Here is an 18,724-nt window from a genome sequence, read left to right as displayed (position 1 = left end):
CCGTTAGGAGAGAAGCAGACATAATTTATATTTTATTGTTGAGATAATTTATTCTTTTATAGTTTCACCCCTCGATTCCTTAATCATGGTCTACCTCATTAGCCCCATTTATCCCCCTCTGCCTCCCAATAAATCCCCCTTTTCATGTCATTTTGTTTTGTTTTGTTTTCAGTATATTTTAGTGAAATAAGGCAAACAAATAAAGGTATGGCTTACCAAAACAATTAATGAAAACAATTTTTCTAAGACTTTTGATGTTATTGTGTTGTTTTCTTACGGGTTTTTGTTAGGATAATAGAAAATACATTTCTTGTTAAATTGGTACTACAGTTTATAACCTCCTCTTTTTTGTTTTTGTTTTTGATAGGAGAGTTTCTTCTTCTAAAGTTAACTTTTTAAAAAACTTGATTTGTATTTTGCAGAGTGGTAATTTATCTTGAGTTATTTTAATAACAAATCTGTGTCAGTATTCTGTATATGCATTGCCATTTCTTTGATCTTTTAAAGGAAAGAATTTCATTTATTATGAGAGGATAAAATAGGAAACCTTTGCAGGTTAATGGTTTGCAGTGAGCATAGGTGGGCGGAGAGGAGAGGGTGTGGACTCATGATTTTGCGAGGCAGTCATATGTAGTAGCAGCAGAAAGCCCACTCCTTTCTGTGAATGTTGCCTTGTTGAGGAGGCATAATACAGATTCTTTTAAAAATTTAACTCCCGAATGCCATTTGATATTTAATCCATTAAAACCATCTTTTTAAAGGAAAGAAAGTGTCGGAGTTAAGTTTAACCATTGATGGCTTAATTGGATTTTAAAAGAAGAAGATAGTATCTAATGCTGGTTTTAGTTTTAGAACAGTTCCTAAGGTGAGAACTTGGAAACAAACTTAGAAAATGGCCACTAAAAACAGTTTAGAGCCTATTACACTACTGTGAAAATCAACTGGAATATTTCAGTATCTGCATTTTATCATAGACCTTTTGATGACATGTTAAATACCATTTTATATGTAGTTTTGTATTTCAAAAACACTTAATAAAAAGTATTTCATTGTGGAGAATACCATGATGAATATGTTTTATTGTTCAGACATTGTATAGTAATGAGGGACTTGTAACGTGAGTTTATGGTGGCCCATTTCGTCTCTAAACCTATTCAAGCCATATGTTATTTAACAGTAGGACTATAATTTGTTGTTACCATTCCTAAAATCTTTAAAGCCTTTTAAAATAAATGAAAACGTAAAACCTCTTTGTATGTGACTAGGATATCATGGTTTTAGTTCTGGAGCAGAGCATGTTCGTTGATGTCTGGTAACCAAGAAGATCTGAGTATCATTGGTAGCTTGGGTAACAATGATGTGCTCTTGTTAATTTTCTTAGTTTGGTATATTTTGTTAAACACTGCATATATGTTACCATTAGTGGAAGCTAGGCAAAGAGTAAATAGGAATTCCTGTAATCTTAACACTTGGGAGCAGAGACAGGTGGGTCTTTCTGAATTCAAGGCCAGCCTGGTCTACAAAGCCAGTCCAGGGTAGCCAAGGCTACACAGAGAAACCCCATCCCTCCTTCACCCCCCCCCCCCAAAAAAAAAACTTTAAACATAACAGTCATATGACTGGGTATCTTGAGTTCATCAGTTTAAGGAAAGTTTGGTAACCCAGACCCAGAAAAAAACACATGGTATAGTCTCACTTATAAGTGCATATTAGTCCAACATAGAAGTCCTCTGAGAAATTCCACACAGCTGGGGTTTAGGATAGATACTTGGACTTGCAGCCAGGCCCTGGGTGGAAAGCTGAGAGTTATACTGGAGAGTAGGGATGAGGGAGTGGGAGGACCCGGAGGGATCAGGAGCTCACAGGGAGACTACCAAGGCCAGCAGGTCTGGACCCAGGCGGCCTTGCATCAATGAAGAACAATGCATGCTGAGTACGTAGACCCCTTGCTCAGCTGTAGCTGATGGACAGCTCATGCTTCATGTGTATGGGAAGGGGAGAGAGGTGGCTGCCTCTGACATGATTTGAGCACTGGCCCTTGGCCGCCTGTGGGCAAGAGGATAACAATCGAGAATATGAATAAAATGTAATAGGTAAATAAATTTTTAAAAAGAAAAACAAAACAAAACTATCATTAGTCACAATACAAATATGAATAAGTAAGGTTATATAAACTGGCATTTTATTTTTAATGCCTTATCTTGTTCAAATTCTACTAAATGTATTTTGAAATTTTGCTTAATATTTGCAGTGGAAATGAGTTCATTTCTTGGAGTGTTCTTAGTAAAAAACTACGATCAATTAAAAAAGAAATTTGAAATTTATACTGAAAATTAGAAGTCCAACAATAAATATGAACTCATAGTTTTTCTGTGAGGAGGTACCAAAACCTTAAATTTCATCATTATACTGTGAATCTTGTTTATTTTAGATTGTAGCTGTTTATTTTTCAATTGTCACAAATGAAAAATACAGTAGAATCAACTAACTTTTAAATTTCTTCTAATTGTATTTTAAATTTTGAAGTTTGAGTCACTAAGAGAAAATAAAGCCCAATTTCATTGGGTTATAAGATGGTGCTGACCTTAGCTGATAATGTATTTGGTGCACACTAAAAGTAAGAAAAAGCTAGTACTTTGAGGTTTTAAACAAAATAGCTCTGTTCAAAAAGTTATGGTAAATGTTAGCATATGCATTTACATCTAGCTATCCCTATACAAGTCTCTTCCATTTCCTTGGGTTATTGAGTGTTATTTAAAAGATTTTGGCCTCAAGTACCTTCAGAATTCCGAGGCAGTGTTAGGACATTTAGCATCAGAGTGACTGAGTGTAATCAAGGTGAGACACTGCTTCGCAAGTGTGTGAGAACAGAAGACGAGGAGAATTTAAGTGTACAGAGACAAATTATCAAGTATATGTGTGTGTTGATGGCTATTAATAATAAGATATAGAAGTTTAAAGCACTAACTCAAACTGACTAGTATTTCAGGTAAAATTCCTTGGCTGTTGTATGGTAGTGTATAGTCAAACTGATGCTAGTTTTATGGAAGATCTTGAATGCTAAGAAATTTCAACTGTTTTTACTTGGGGGGGGGATGGATATAAGGCCCCATTTGGGTTATACTGAGGGAGAACAGACCAATTTGGGGACCCAAGAAGCTTATGTACAGCGAGACAGAATGGGATATATTTTCTGCCTTTGAAAAGGTCCTGGTTGAGTAGAAAAATAAAGTAGTTAAAGATTTTTGTTTGTTTTGTTTTGTCTTTTAATCATCTTTATTATCCTTGGAGAGAAGAACAGAACACTAGAATCACTGAAGGTATTTATTTAGGTTGATATTTCCTTTTTATCACCTATTATGACATAGATATTCTTCAGTATATCAGATAATGTGTGAATGTTTCTGTGTCTGAAGGGTTGAAGTCCTAATGAGACTCTAGCAGTCAAAGAAGAAATACATACTCAAGTGCTTGTCAGTGCTTGCCAGTTGAGCTTAGACATATAAGCAGTCATGGGCCCAAACTGTACATATAAAATACTAGTGGAATTTAAAGGAAAAAAGAATTGGAACAGTCTGTCAACAAGTTGAACTAGATTTTAAGATGAATTTGACTTGTATTTACTTAAATTCCTGTATTCATCATGTGAGTAACTTTCTACGTATTTAGAAAATATAATTTTGGATGCATACTTTTGGTCACAACTAAATAATATTAAAGGATTGTGAAGATGATTTGGGTCACTTCAGTGAAGAACCATGTAATTTTTATATGCTTTTAATTGGAATAGAATTATATCATTACTTTCCCTCTCCTTCCCACCTCTCCCAGCTACCTCCCCTCAAACTTCTCCCATGCCCTTCTACTTTCAAGTAGATAGCCTCTATCATCATCATCATCATCATCATCATCATCATCATCATCATCCCTACATATGTGTGTGTGTATATGTGTGTGTGTATGTGTGTGTGTGTGTGTGTGTGTGTGTGTGTGTGTGTGTGTGTGTATATATATGATCACAGATATGTGTGTGTATGGGGGTACAGATCTCCATATATAGATATAGATAAATATCAGCTAGATGTATTTATATATGTATGTGCATATGCATATATAAATATTCAAATGCTGCATCCATTTCTGTTGTTTATGTGTATATATTTTTACCTCTGCATTGAACAACCAATAAGGGGATTCATGCTCCCAGGGAGAAAACATCTAATTTGAGAACTGCAGTTAGAAAAAGCTTTTAAGAACACACCTGTAATTCCAGCAGTCAAGAAAGCAGAGGCGGGCAGATCACTTGAGTTCGAGCCCAGGCTGGTCTTAGAAAACAAACAAACAAACGAGGCAGCTTTTATGTACATGGGGTATATTAGGTTAATGGAGGATCTGGGTGCTCCTTTCATTTTCTATTGTATGTGTGTATATATTTCAGCTTTACTTGATGCATGTGAAGTGTATGAGCCAGAAGATAGATGCAGGTCAGCAGGAGAAAAGAGCCAATTGATGCTATATGTAGCCACACACAGGAAGTCGCATAGGAAAAGAAGAAGGAAATGATTTGAGTATTCTTTGAAATACTTAAAAAAAAAAAGCTATTTCAAGTTTTTGTTTAGAGAATAATTTAATTTTTGAAAACGATTTAGTGAAATCTTAACTAAGAAGGAAAATTATAGGAGTGCTTTGGCTATTATAGACTTAGTCTAAAAGGTTATTTGTTTAAAGCAGTAATTAATATTTAATGACTACTAGTGTTATGATTGCCCAGCAGTTGTTCTGATAGGATTTAGTTAGCAGGGTTTGAGTCGGAGAGATTCCTGTTGAGGGGTGTCTTTAACTCAACATCCTCCCCTGTCTTCTCCTCTTATTTCCCATTGAGAAACCTACCCACAGTGGCTCCCGTAGTCAGGCTTGATTCAGTCTCTGTTGAGGTCAAGCACTCCCATTCCAGCTTCTTAAGGGCTTTCTCTATGTGTTGCAGTGTGCTGGTAAAAATGACTTTAAACTCTTGTCAGCGTAGTTACTGGTGCATGCCTCACAGTCCCACTCAAATAAACCTGTCACAACACACAGTCAGCTGCTAGAGAGGAGTACAAGGGCAGGCCTCTAGCTTTTCATTCGAGCATCACTAAACGTGCTCAGAGTGCCCAATTATTTCAGCATTATTGAGCAAGCCTACAGGAGAACCCAAACCTTGCTACATTGGATTTTCTTTAGTAATTTGCTCAAGTGCCGCTGAGGACACTTAAAGGGCTTAAAAAACTGTGGCTGAAACCAGCTTCCTTTTCTGGGTTGTTAATTCAGGTTTTCTCTTTCAAATTAACTCTCCCTGCATGCTGTACAGTGGTTCTGGGACAACTGTTTAGCACTAATTTTCTCAATTTTCAGCTTTTCTTGTTCAACATGACTGCTTTAACAGTTACTCACATATATATATATATATATGATAGCTGGACCTTTTGCTTTTGTTCTAGAACAAACTAGAAGCTTGTTAAAACAACATTCAGCCTTTAAATGTTATTTAGGCAGTTTTACCACTTTAAAATTTAGATTGTGAAAAAAGGAAGGAAGGAAGGAAAAGAAAACCCAAGTTTTAGAAGAAAAGTAATACATCAGTTACACATCTCCTCCTTTCTCTCTCCCAACTTTATAAAAGATACACCATGAGGGAAAACTCCTTGGGTGCACAATTGTTTTCATTATCTCTCTGTACCTCCTGTTTTCCCTGTGAGGTAGTCAAAGAACAAATTCAATATCTGTGTCTAATTTTTCACAGCAGCAACAACTCCAGGCTCAGCATTTATCACATGGACATGGTCTGCCTGTGCCTCTGACACCGCACCCTTCAGGGCTTCAGCCCCCAGCCATCCCACCCATCGGCAGCAGCGCAGGACTTCTGGCCCTCTCCAGTGCACTAGGAGGTCAATCTCACCTCCCAATTAAGGATGAAAAAAAGCACCATGACAATGATCACCAAAGAGGTGAGTGGTCGTTTAGGGATCAGTGTGACATCTGTCTTCTCATTGTGTCTCTGAATTTCATTTTGCCAGTGTCTAAATAAAAGGATTTCCACCGGAAGGCAAATGTATTTTTAAGAGTCCACATGGGACCTAAGTGGTCGCCCAAAAGGCAAAGAGCTATTTCCAGATTTTACCACCCCACACACTCTATTCCTACCCTAGCTCTACTAGGCAAGTGCCAACCGCTGAGCTGACTTTCCAGCCTTCCAGATTGTTGCCTTTGATTCCTTGCCTCTCAAGTCTAATTCAGTAGTGAAATTCTGTTCAAAATTACATATACCACTAAAAGTCAGCTTTGACCAGATTTTTGGGGAGGAAAACTTAATTTGGTAATTGACCAAATCATTATTATTTGTAAATAAGATGAATCTGTAGAGCATAGTAAGAAAAATTCCAAATGTCTTATTGAGATGACGCAATTCCGACGAAATTTGTTGTTTCAAATACCTCTTTTACTCATTGCTGTTCAGAAGCATGGGATTACCTATTTTGTTTTTTAACTAATAACCACTTAGGAAGTTCACTTGTGTCTTCAAGGTCAGTCTCCTTTCTCCTAAGGGAAGATGATGGCACAGAGGCGTTTTATTGTTTCTCTATGTTTGTGCACTGCTTACTGGTAATTTTTAATAGTTAACCACAAGAATGAGAAAAAAAATTTCCATTATTCCTTTATAATAATTTATATAACACATGAGTGGTTTATTAGTTTGAAAGGGTGTGTAGCTTGTAAGAAAAAGGTCCTATCTACTGCTCTTTCAGTATCATTACCAGAGATTAAGTCATGGGCAAATTGTTCGTATTACATAGGCATAAATTTGCCTTCTGTGATACTAGGAATACTGTAATATTTATTTTTGAGTTATCTTAATGTGATGGTACAGAGTTGACTCATGATTATAAACACTTTCATAGGTGGAAAAGTCAATAAGGTACATAAATAAGAATAGCTAACTTTGGTTCATTTGAAATTGTGTCAAAGGTGAACCAGTGCTTTGTGAATCTTGTTAGAACAGTATTAATAATTAACTTTACAGCAAAATTGACATCTGTTCCCTTTATTATTTAGCCGGTTCAGGTTGGATAACTGCATGATTTTATGTAAACTAACTAGCACTTTTCTTTTTTTCTTGCTACTCTTGTCTGCTTGTTTTGCTGCTGTTTTGCCTACAGACAGAGACTCCATCAAGGTAGGATTAAAAAAAAATTCAGATGCAAGGGGTTATAAAAGATAGGAGTAAATCTGATGGATTCTTTGAGATTTTGAGAGTAATGTGGATGATGTTTAGCAAACTGTGGTCAGCTTAGTAGTTAGCTGTGTAATTGGTCTTTTTAAAGAGTGGCCATATTTTTCCGAGGATCGGATTTGCAGAACGAGGTTGACTGATAAACTAGATTGCTCGTGTTACTATGCAGCAAAACTGCTTTAAGATAATGCAGTGAAGTAAATGTATTGATTCTAAGAAATACATACTTCTCAGAAAACAGTTCATCAGAGCATCAAACATCTGTTTGACATGGATGAGTAGCTCAGTGGGAGAGCTTGTGCTTGGTATATGTGAGGCCCTAGGTTTATGCTCAGCATGAAGGAAGAGGCAAAAACCTTAAGAACATTTCTGTTCACTAGAGCCATTGAGTTTTCTGTTTCTAGTACTGAGTTTGTAGTGTGGCAAGTAATTCTCTGAAGATTCTAATGTATCACCTGCCTTCTGTGTCTATATGCAAGCTACAGAGAAAGACAAAAAGTATTTTTATATGCTTATCCTATGTGATACCAGAATGAAATGGGTTAAAGCACTTGAGTTTCATAGTATGTAAATGAAAAACACAGGCTGCTATGTAGGAAATGAATAAACTATAAAAGTGCTTCAATCACCTTTGTGTCAGGTACACTGGAAATGTGTTGGCTTTGCACAGTTGTGAAGCACATGCCATTGTATCACTCACTCACCAGAAGTGACCCAGTTCTGAAATACTAGCCCAAAGTATAGATGCTGTCATTTTGTCAATTTTAGTTTTAAATAATTAAATGTTGTGGCCCATAGGTTAACTCAGTGGTTTTTAATATTCTTAATGCTGTAACCCTTTACTATAGTTCCTCATTTAGTGGTGACCTTCAACCACAAAATTATTTTTGTTGTTACTGTTATGAATCATAATATAAACACCTCTGCTTTCTGATGGTCTTAGGTGATCTTTTGAAGAGTTGTTTGACCCCTAAAGGGGTCAAGACTCACAGGTTGGGAACCACTGGGTTAGTTAGACCTTTTACAGTTTTTTTGTGAATTATATACAAAACTAATCCTAGACACAATTTTTTGCTTTTACAATGAATGGTACTTTACTCTTTGACCTTTTTAAAATTAAAATTGTTTTCAGAGTCCTTAATGAAAATTCAGTATTGAATATATCCAGTTTGCTCTGATTTATTATCAGTGGCAGCTACAAGTTCATGGCTGAAGTTTGCTGTGTCTGATCTGGCATTGTCTGTAGGTTTACAAGGTGAAATAGTTGCCTGATTTTCCTATGTGTTTCCTGTGATGCTAACAGAAGTGGCTGCCTGTTCCGTTCAACATCCTTATCCTCTTGTAAGGAGTTCCTGGTTAAGATAGGCATTTTACGATTGTTGGCTGGTTTATAGCAGCCAGTGATCAGTTGTCTGCATGCTGGCCTAGTATGAAATAATTCATTGATGTACAGTAATTCTCCTTAACATTTAACAGGTAATGAAAATGACATAAATTTCCTTCTGGCTTTAAAATTTTCCCTTTCCTCTTCTAATCTCCAAACAGGCAGCTCTTGTACTCTAAATAATAAGTAATTTTTGGCCATCTGTCAAAGGAAATTTCAATACAAATTTAAATTAATGGTGCCTGAACAATTTTATAGCTCCTCTAAAAGCCTGTAATGTGCAGAAAAAAATCAGGATCTGCTGGTAGTAATTAGTGTTGCATGTAATGAGAATGTGGGCAGTGTTACATAGCCTCATTGTAGCATTTTGATATGGTAGCAAAATTTTGATTTATACAAAGTTGTGGATGGGTTTAATTGTGAGAGACACTGTTAAAAATGTTTTCTTGGTGCTACTGATTATTAAACAGGACAGATTTCAGAACAGCTTATAAGACAGACTTTTATTTTAGGCTCACTATAAAGATCCAAGTAACTAAGGTGCTGCTTTTCCTTGAGAAGCCAAGTAAAGCAGAAAAAAATCACTTACTGAATTGTTAGGCCCTTCCTTCCTTTTCCTTTCCCTCTTGGAAGTTCTGTCCTACTAAATCACAGGCTGTTGGCTTTATTGATCTAGTTTTCTTTAGCTCCAGTAGCCAGGTCCATTCCTAAACCTGTTATTTGCAGACTTCCATATGAAGTTTTTCTGGACACTGATAGAGAATGTAAATACGGATCTAAAGGAGAAAGCACTGCAGGGAGTCCTAGAATCAATTTACTTGGTGATGAGAAACGAAAACATTGTGTACAGTAGTGCTGTTGAAATGAGGGGCCTTAGCACCTGCCACCTTCCTTGTTTGTCTTGGCTGTCTGCTGACTCTGTGTGACCAGTAGTAGTAAGGCCCACATGTGAGCCCTGAAAATAGCAAGAAACTCAGACTATTAGTTTACTCTTACCCTTAGTAGTGTAGACAGTCCCGAAGATCCCCAAACAAGGTTCCTACCCCTGTTTTCTGAGTAGGGTAGTTCACCAACTACTGTTCCATTGCTCTCCATTCTCTTCCATGTTTTCATCCCTAGGAAATGATAGGAAATACATTTGTGTATTGAACCGCTGAGTGGTGAGAGGTAAAGGTAGCGGGCTCCAGAGCACCGATCATAGGGGACATTGAAGGTGTCTTCCAGTTGCTTGAGGTGTTCATTGGTATGGAGGAGTCCAAATACTCCAAGTGGTTCAGCTCTTACATCCTGGTTTTCAGCAGACTCAGTGAGGTCAGTAGCTTAGAACAACCACCACTGCGCAGCCTAAACTTGCTAGGAACCCAACTCCTACTACTGTCTCCCACATTCAGCGTCTGCAAAGTCCTAATATTCTAGGGAGAAAACAGGCACCAAAATTATGGTTAATTGAAACAGATAAACTCACAAATAGGGGGTATTGATTCTTCCAAGATGCTATTACTGAACATATTTTCATGAAGATCCATTTTATTTATATACATAATCCTCATGTGACTTGTCTTGAATATAGCAACCCTTCTCTATCATAATTGAAGGATTTGTCGTTTTTTAACCTGCAAAATACAGCAGAAGTGCAAACATTTTTTTCCTGATAAGTGGTGAAGATTTTCTTTTTGTTACTTTGTCAAAATATCCTCCCCCAAATACTGCATGCCTTCATAGGATACAGTCATTCTCAGTAAGCTGCACATTGTTCTGTTACCTCCAGAACCTCTGTACCTACTTCAGAGGCTGAATGCAGCATTTGCCTGTGTTCTTACAAAGTCCACCGATATTGAATATATTTTGCCACTGGAATAAGTACAGATGTTGCCCTTAATAAAGATTTACATATGCTTTTTCACAGTAAATATTTTTCTGTGTGTATGCATATTATGCTGTTACCCTATGAGAATTCTCTGCTTTGGCTTAAAGGCTTTTATGGTGATCTCTTTAGTTGTGTCTAAGGCAATACTTATTTATTCTGCTTCATCTGTATGTTAGTGCTTATTCTGCACAGATGACTAAAACATCATATGTTTCTGTTTACTTTCCCAGTAAGTCATTGTTGGCAGTAAAGGTTTATCGCTGGAAAATTAGAATAAGGTTGTTTTTATGTTCATACTGAAATGTATGATTCAGGCCAGGAGTGTACTGTTGCCTCATTAGCAGGGTGTTACAGGTGAGAGTGGGTTTTGAGCCTGAATAAGCAGAGTGATTACTTCTATTTGCTACTTCACTTCGCACATTAATATTTAATGGCTAAAGTTCTGTTCCAGGATCTGTGACCTGTATATGCCTACATTCCCCTCCCCCAAATAAGCACACCTATTTTTCCTGTTTCAAAGGACTGTCTGTTTAAAAAGCATGTGCTTTGAACATATTCACCACCCTTTGAAATGTCCTGTGTGAGAGAAAGCCCGGAAGAAGACACTAGAGGAAATAGTTGCAGGAGAGGGTTAACCATATGCCTCGGTTTGCTCTTTAGAGTACTATTAGGATATTAGGCTTTTCTGGAAACCATATTAGTACAGGTCAGCTTGTATTACTGTAGACTTTAGAAAGGCATATTTCCCTCCTTCCTTCCTTCCTTCTTTCTTTTTAAGATAGGATTTTTCTGTGTAGGTTTTACTGTCCTGGAACTTACTGGCCACCTTTGCCTGGTATTGTTCTAGGATTAAAGGTGTGCACCACCATCTCTGGTGAAATTTGAAAGGAAGGAATAGAAGACACTAGTAAAATACTATAAAGAATATCAGAAGAACTAAATAAGAACAGTGGTAGGCTTGCCTTAAGACTGTTTTCCTCTTGGGCACACCTGTTATCCCAGCACTCTACTGACAGAGGCAGTGGATCTCTTGAGTTCGAGGCCAGCCTGGTCTACAAAGCAAGTCTAGGGCAGCCACAGCTACACAGAGAAACCCTATTTCGAAGAAAGCAAAACAACAATAAAACCAAGACCTGTTTTCCCTCAGTAGTCAGTAATCTAAAGAAAAGCTATCAGAATAGGAAATGTCATTTGGGTTTCAGGTTTCCCTTTACTCACAGCCACACTGTCCACAAAGCTGTTTCTCCAAACCTAGGGGAAAAAATTGTTTGGAGGGATCCTTAGATTCTCCAGTTAACTTCTTTGATCTCTTTGAAGACACTTCCATCTTGCACATTTAGCTCTTAGTTTAGGTGTCACTTACAAAAGCAGATGCCATGTTTACCCTGTTGCATGCGCTGGAAAGGGTTAGTGTTGAGAAGGCCCTGCCCAAGGTCACATTGCCAGTGTCATCCTCAATGGGAAGCTCTTTGCATACTTTATTTATTTATTTATTTATTTATTTATTTATTTATTTATTTATATAGTCTATTTTTTAAAATTAATTTATTCTTGTTACATCTCAATGGTTATCCCATCCCTTGTATCCTCCCATTCTTCCCTCCCTCCCATTTTCCCCTTATTCCCCTCCACTATGACTGTTCCTGAGGGGGATTCCCCCCCCCCCGTATATGCTCATAGGGTATCAAGTCTCTTCTTGGTAACCTGCTGTCCTTCCTCTGAGTGCCTTCAGGTCTCCCCCTCCAGGGGACATGGTCAAATGTGAGGCACCAGAGTATGTGAAAAAGTCATATCCCACTCTCCACTCAACTGTGGAGAATGTTCTGACCATTGGCTAGATCTGGGTAGGGGTTTAAAGTTTACCGCCTGTATTGTCCTTGGCTGGTGCCTTAGTTTGAGCGGTTCCCCTGGGCCCAAATCTGCCTATCATAATGTTTTACTTGTAGGTTTGTAGGACCCTTTGGATCCTTCTACTTTGCTATTCTCCCATGCTGCTCTCACCTGCAGTCCCAATAGGATGTCTTCCCCTCTGTCCCAGTTTCCTGGTAAGTGAAGGCTTTCGTGGGACATGCCCCTTGGGCTAATATGCAGATATAAGTGAGTATAAACCATTTGAGTCTTTCTGCTTCTGGGTTAACTCACTCATTATGATCATTTCTAGCTCAGTCCATTTGTCCACAAATTTCGGGAATTCCTTGTTTTTAATAGCTGAGTAGTATTCCATAGTGTATATGTACCAGTTTCTTTATCCATTTTTCTACTGATGGACACTTAGGCTGTTTCCATGTTCTGGCTACTATGAATAAAGCTGCTATGAACATGGTTGAGCAAATGTTCTTGTTGTGTGCTGGAGCATCTTCTGGGTATATTCCAAGGAGTGGAATAGCTGGGTCTTGAGGAAGCCCTATTTCCAGTTTTCTGAGATAGCGCAAGATAGATTTCCAAAGTGGCTGTACTAGTTTGCATTCCCACCAGCAATGAAGGAGTGTTCCTCTCTCTCCACATTCTCGCCAACATGTGGTGTCACTTGAATTTTTGATCTTAGCCATTCTGATGGGTGTAACTAGACAGGACTCCTAATAGAGGGAGGGGAACAGCAACCCACCCATTAAAACTCTTAACACAAAATTTACCTCCCTAGAAGATAAGTTGGGATAAAAATAGAACAGATAGAGGGACTGTCCAACCAATGCCTGGCCCCAACCTGAGACCCACCCCATGGGAGAGAACCAACTCCTGACACTATTAAAGATATTCTGCTGTGCTCTTAGACAGGACTAACATAGCTCTTCTTTGAATGGCTCCACCCAGCGGTATATCAAAACAGATGCTGATATTCAAAGCCAAACATTGGGTGAAGTGTGAGAGTCTTGCAGAAAAGTGGGGAGAAAGATAGAAGGACCTGGAGGGGACAGGAGCTTCACAAGAAGACAAACAGAACCAACTAACCAGGGCCCAAAGGAGCTTGTGGAGACTAAAGCACCCACTAAGGACCATGCATAGACGGAACCTAGGCCCTCTACACATATGTATCCAATGGACAGCTCAGGCTTCATGTGGGTCCTCTAGTAAGGCAAGCAGGGGCTGTCTCTGACAAGGACTCTGTTGCCTGCGTTTTTATCACTTCCCTCTGGCAGGGCTGCCTCTTCAGGCCACAGGGGAAGAGGACACATGCAGTCCTGGTTTGGCTTGATGTGTTGGGGTGGGCTGGGGTGAGGAGACTCCCCTTTTCTGATGAGTAGGGGAGAAGGGATATGGGGGAAGAGGGAAGGCTACAATGTAAAGTGTATGAATGAATGAATGAATGAATGAGTAAGTAAGTAAATAAATGAAGTATACTACAAAGTACGAAAGCTGTAGCATTTAGCCATGTTTTTCCCTTACTGAAGTGACTTGAGGCAGATAATAGAGAACATGCATTTGTCCCTTGGGGAAAAGATATACATTCATCTAAATAATCATTTTTTTAAAATACTTGTTTTATTTTTATGCATATTTTTGTGTTGGGGGCTGCATATACACAAGACCCTTGTAGGTGAGAAGAGGGTGTCCAGTCCCCTTGAGCTGGAGTTGCATATGGTTGTGAACCATTTGATGTGGCTGCTGGGAATGGAACTCTGGTCAGTGCTCTTAACTGAGCCCTCTCCACTGACCTGAACATTTTTTAAGGTAACTACGATGCCTTTTGTTGCTTAAAAATAATTATCTAATATTTTTCATGTATAGCCAGTAATCTAACTTCTCTGAGTATTCACAAACTTATTTTCTTGAAATAGGATCCAAATAGGATTCATTATTTCTTTTTGTGATAGCTCTTAGCTCTTTCTTCATCTAAAAGGATTTCTCTCTTATGTTTTTTCTAGTAACTATCTAATTTTTTTTAGTTGATGGTTTTTCTGTGTATGTATAAGTGACTGAGTTTTTGTGTGTGCCCAATGTTTGTTTGCCTGCTGTCCACGACAGTCAGAAGAGAGCATTAGATCCTCTGGAATTGGATTCACAGGCAGTTGTGAACCACATGATGTGGGTGCTGGCACCCAAAGCCAGGCCCTCTGGGACAGTACGAAGGACTCTTAACAGCTGAGCTATCTCTTCATCTCCACCCATATAGCCAGAGCTGGCTTTGAACTCATGGTCCTCCTGTGCCTGCTCTTAAGCATATCCTACCAGTGTTCACCACAACTAGGTGCCTTTATGTAGTATATGCATGTTCACATGTGTTTCATAGCATGTGTGTGGAGACCAGAGCTCAGATTTCAGGTATGTTTTTTCTTACTATGTGGGTCCTAGGAATTGAACCAGGTAATCAGGCTTGGAGACAGGTGCCTTTACTGTTAATCAATCCTGCTGGAACTGGTTTACTAATAATGCCCTTCTCAAACCAAGCTTTGATTTTTTTTTTTTTTTTTTCCTCATTGCCTCACAGATTAGATTCTTTGTCTCAATACCCTAGTGTTATGGGAAAGCATGTATTTAATGTACTTTCAAAATTCTATTAAATTGGATTTTTATTTATATTAAATTTACATTAAATATAAAAAAATACTTCAAGTTAACCAATACTTCAGTTGGATAGTAGATTTACATTTCTAATAGATCATGGCCTATATGTAAAAGACACAAATAGAACTATTTATTGATAACCAGCATTGCATTTTACCTCAGTTTTAATATATGTATGTTGCTGAGATCAGTACAAATTTTAACTCTAATTTTTGTAACATTCTTTTTCTTTTTTTTTTTTTTTTTTTTTTTTGTTCATCACCAACATGTACATGCACATAGTATACTTTATTCTTTGTGTCCTCCCATTGTAAGTAAGACGGTCTTCCTGTTATATCTGAAACCACAAAGAAGCACATGGGGAAACATCTAGAATGTGAACTAGTTTACTGGAAGCCAAAGCCAGGTTCTTGACTACTTTCTTTTTTAACACTAGGTAAGCTGTGTGTCAGTGAACAAGTCACTTAACCTTCCTCCGTCTCAACTCTAAATCCAAGTACATTTGTAATGTAGTTGTTGTGTTTTGTTCAGTTCCATCCTAGAAATAAATTTTGAAGTGAAATCTTAAGTATAGATCATAGTCCATAATTGTTTGAGTAGTGAAATTGACCGTGCTATTAACCAAATATGCACATTGGTTATTGTAATTCTTTTGGGGGATGGCTTGGTATAAGCATGGTTTAATGTAGTGCTTTCAGTTTTCCGAAATATAATGGTAATTTTGAGATATTTTAGCATTATTGTTGCTTTTTAATTCTTTTAAAGATTTTTTAACCATGAATTTTACTGTTAATAGTTACGTTATCAAAGAAACACCAGGAACTTTTGTTCTGTTGGTTAATGATGCACTAATTTCTGCAGTATTAATTGATCCCTGCCTCCAGGCATGTAAGCTGTGTGAAATGTAACAGGTGCCCTAATTCCAGAAAATGTGTTGTAATTGTTTGTTTGTGGAACAGATGAATGGGTGTCTTCAGGGCACAGCTGGTCCTCAGGTGGTGAGCATGAGTGGATTAATGATGTGACGGGGGAGTCACGCTTGTTTTGCTGCACTTGCCTCCACCGACTGCTGAAGCAGAACAAATATTAATTAACAGGGTAGGCTGATTGTCAGATCTGCCTTCCCTAGCTGATTTTGCAAAGGTAGTTTAATTCTTTTCTTCCTTAAACCAACAGTTACTAGACATTTTCATCTTGATGCTTATTATCTCTAATTTTCTTAATTAGAATGCATTTTGACTCTTTAAAATATAAAATACATTTATATTTAACACCTAAAATTATTTCAAAGGGGCCTGAGATTGAAGTGTTATACTTGACATTTGAATTTCAAAAGCACTTGTTTCTCAAAGTATACATAATTTTTCTAAAATAATTATTCCCAAGAATTGTTCACCACTTTTTTTGTGTTCTTAAAATACTCATCCATTTCAGAATAGAGGGAACACAAAAATCACCTAGAAGGAAACTTAGTGCTTGTCTCTCCCATTTGAGCTTCTGTACACGCACCTCTGTTCATCTTGCATATTGGTCTGTGATGTGGTGTGAAATAATTCAGGAACCTTAATCTGCTTATGAGGCCACCAGTGACAAGCATCATCAGCATCATAACTTTGGACATGAAGAGTTGGTCATGTGTAATCACTTCCATGCAATGGCCTGAGACGAAGCAGAGGAGAGTTAGTTAGTAGGCTCATGAAGAAGTGATGGAAAGTTTGCTCAGGGCTAAGTGATACTTCTCAACAAGTGTTTGGTTCCTTTAAATAAGGTTGCTGTTCATGCAACTGAAATCATTTCAGGATTAATACTCGGTAGTCAGACAATGCAAATCAAACTAAATGTTACATCACTTAATGTTCAAAATATTAAAAACCATCCAAGCTGGGCCCAGTGTTGCATACCTGAAACCCCGAGGCAGGCAGATCTCTGAGTTTGAGGCTAGTCTGGTCTACACAGTGAGTCCAAACAGCCAAGGCTATACAGAGAAATCTTGTCTTAAAAAGCCAAACTAAATCAGACCAAATCAATGAGCCAAACAAACTAAAAGACCATCTGACAGTGATTTTAGTTTGCCATTTATCAGAATTAACCCATGTGTTTCCTGTTTCCCCATTTAATAAGGTATAGTACCAGAAATCCACTTGAGCTTTCACTGGTGGTCAGTGCCACTCCGAGGTTGTGGTGTGCCTAGGTTTATGTCACTAGGGACCAGGGCAACCGATCCCTCTTTTTTCCTTCCTCGAATTGTTTAATATTCCATCCCCTGTGCACCGAACAAGTGTTCCTGAAGTGCGTACATGTTCCTTATCTCACTCTTTACTGAACTGCAGGCAGTGAGATGGACATAAAAATTCTCCAGGGTGCTTGTAAGTGAGATTTCAGAATGTGGATAGGGTGAGTGTGAAGAGTCCTTTCATGTGGAGGTGGACTCATTTATAACTGCATCAGATCCTCAAGGAGTCTTGAATTTTCTTCTTTAAATTGGTACTTTTTGAGCCTCTGGTGGTCCAGACTTGAGGGGAAAAAGAGCCAGTTGTGGGAGGAATAAACAAGTTAGTGATGTTCACCCTTAGAAAACTGCCACTGGCAATCTAGTAACATTCACTTTGTATTTAGTCTTCCTTAGAGTAATTTTAATTTTTCTGGAAATATGTGAAAATTCTGTTTAGCTTTTTGAAAAACTTCTGTTTTCTTGAGTGACATTTGGCCCTTTGAAAAACAAAATAAAATTGGAAATGCTAATGTTTTGAGCCAACTAAGGAGGAAAAATAAAAATGTCACCATGGTAACAAAGCTGCTTTCTAGATGGTTTCCTAAGATATGCCTGAACTAGAAGCAGATGTCTGATTTGAGAATCTTGCCTCCTTCAATGTAAACAAATAACTTCTGGGCAGGTGTTGGAAATAATATGGAAATCCTATTAAGGGGCCCTGGGTTCCTGTCAGTCAGGAAGCCTGTGCCACAAAAGGGCTGCTTGTCACATAAAGGAGCAGAGTAAACTCTCATTAGGCTCCAGCTTTTCCCAGGAAATGATTGTCTGCTTGTGTTTTTCTACTCTGAATTTGAATGTAAGCTGTTGGTTCTGTTGATCTGTTCACTGGCTTTGTTTTTCTCCTCTTCATTACAGATCTTTCCTGCCCCTGCCAGCCCATGTTCTCCCCTTCCCCCACCACTTCCCTTTAGATTAACACTTGATCTGTGCTACTGCCCTGAGAGTTGTGACATTTGTGAATTTAACCTCCCAACCTGGGTGGGGGTAGGAGGAGGCTTAGAGACCTGAAGGAGGAAGTACAGCTTGCTCCCTGGGCCTGTTTTACAAAGAGCCAGGCTAATTAGATGGACTCAGTGCTTTGAGCTATTTGGAACCAGCACTGATCACTGGTTGTGAACATACAGTCTGTCTTTATGTATGTATACTTGAAGTTATATTTTCATGACTTAAGCGAAATTTGAATTATGAATAGCTTTTTTAGGCAAGCATCTGAAGCTGCATTATCCAATATTGCAGCCACATGAAGCTTTTTTAAAAACCTAAATTAGTTAAAAAATAAATAAATAAAACCCAGTTTTTTAGTTGCACTAACTAGTCACATCTGAACTGCCCAGTTGCCATAACCGGGGAGACAGAATATTCATCATTGTAGCCTACTTAGGCTTACTGGTTCAGCTGTTCTGTTCCATTGGGCTGAAGTAGATTGCTGAT

The 18,724-nt window shown here is 38.1% G+C and overlaps 1 protein-coding gene across 4 annotated transcripts in view; it reads left to right on the top strand.

Moving 5' to 3' along the window:
- Positions 1-18,724, top strand: part of Tle4 (TLE family member 4, transcriptional corepressor) — a 140,530-nt gene that overhangs the window by 71,138 nt on the left and 50,668 nt on the right. For 3 of the 4 annotated variants that reach the window (XM_051146203.1, XM_051146204.1, XM_051146201.1), the window contains 2 exons: positions 5,780-5,984; positions 7,194-7,210. In XM_051146203.1, the coding sequence (XP_051002160.1) occupies positions 5,780-5,984; positions 7,194-7,210 (222 nt within the window). The remainder of the gene's footprint in view (positions 1-5,779; positions 5,985-7,193; positions 7,211-18,724) is intronic. The other variant, XM_051146202.1, reaches the window with a different exon arrangement.

The sequence above is a fragment of the Acomys russatus genome, chromosome 5, assembly GCF_903995435.1.
Source record: "Acomys russatus chromosome 5, mAcoRus1.1, whole genome shotgun sequence".
Taxonomy (NCBI): domain Eukaryota; kingdom Metazoa; phylum Chordata; class Mammalia; order Rodentia; family Muridae; genus Acomys; species Acomys russatus.
The sequence above is the reverse complement of the archived record's forward strand: the minus strand, read 5'-3'. Positions and strand labels throughout refer to the sequence as shown.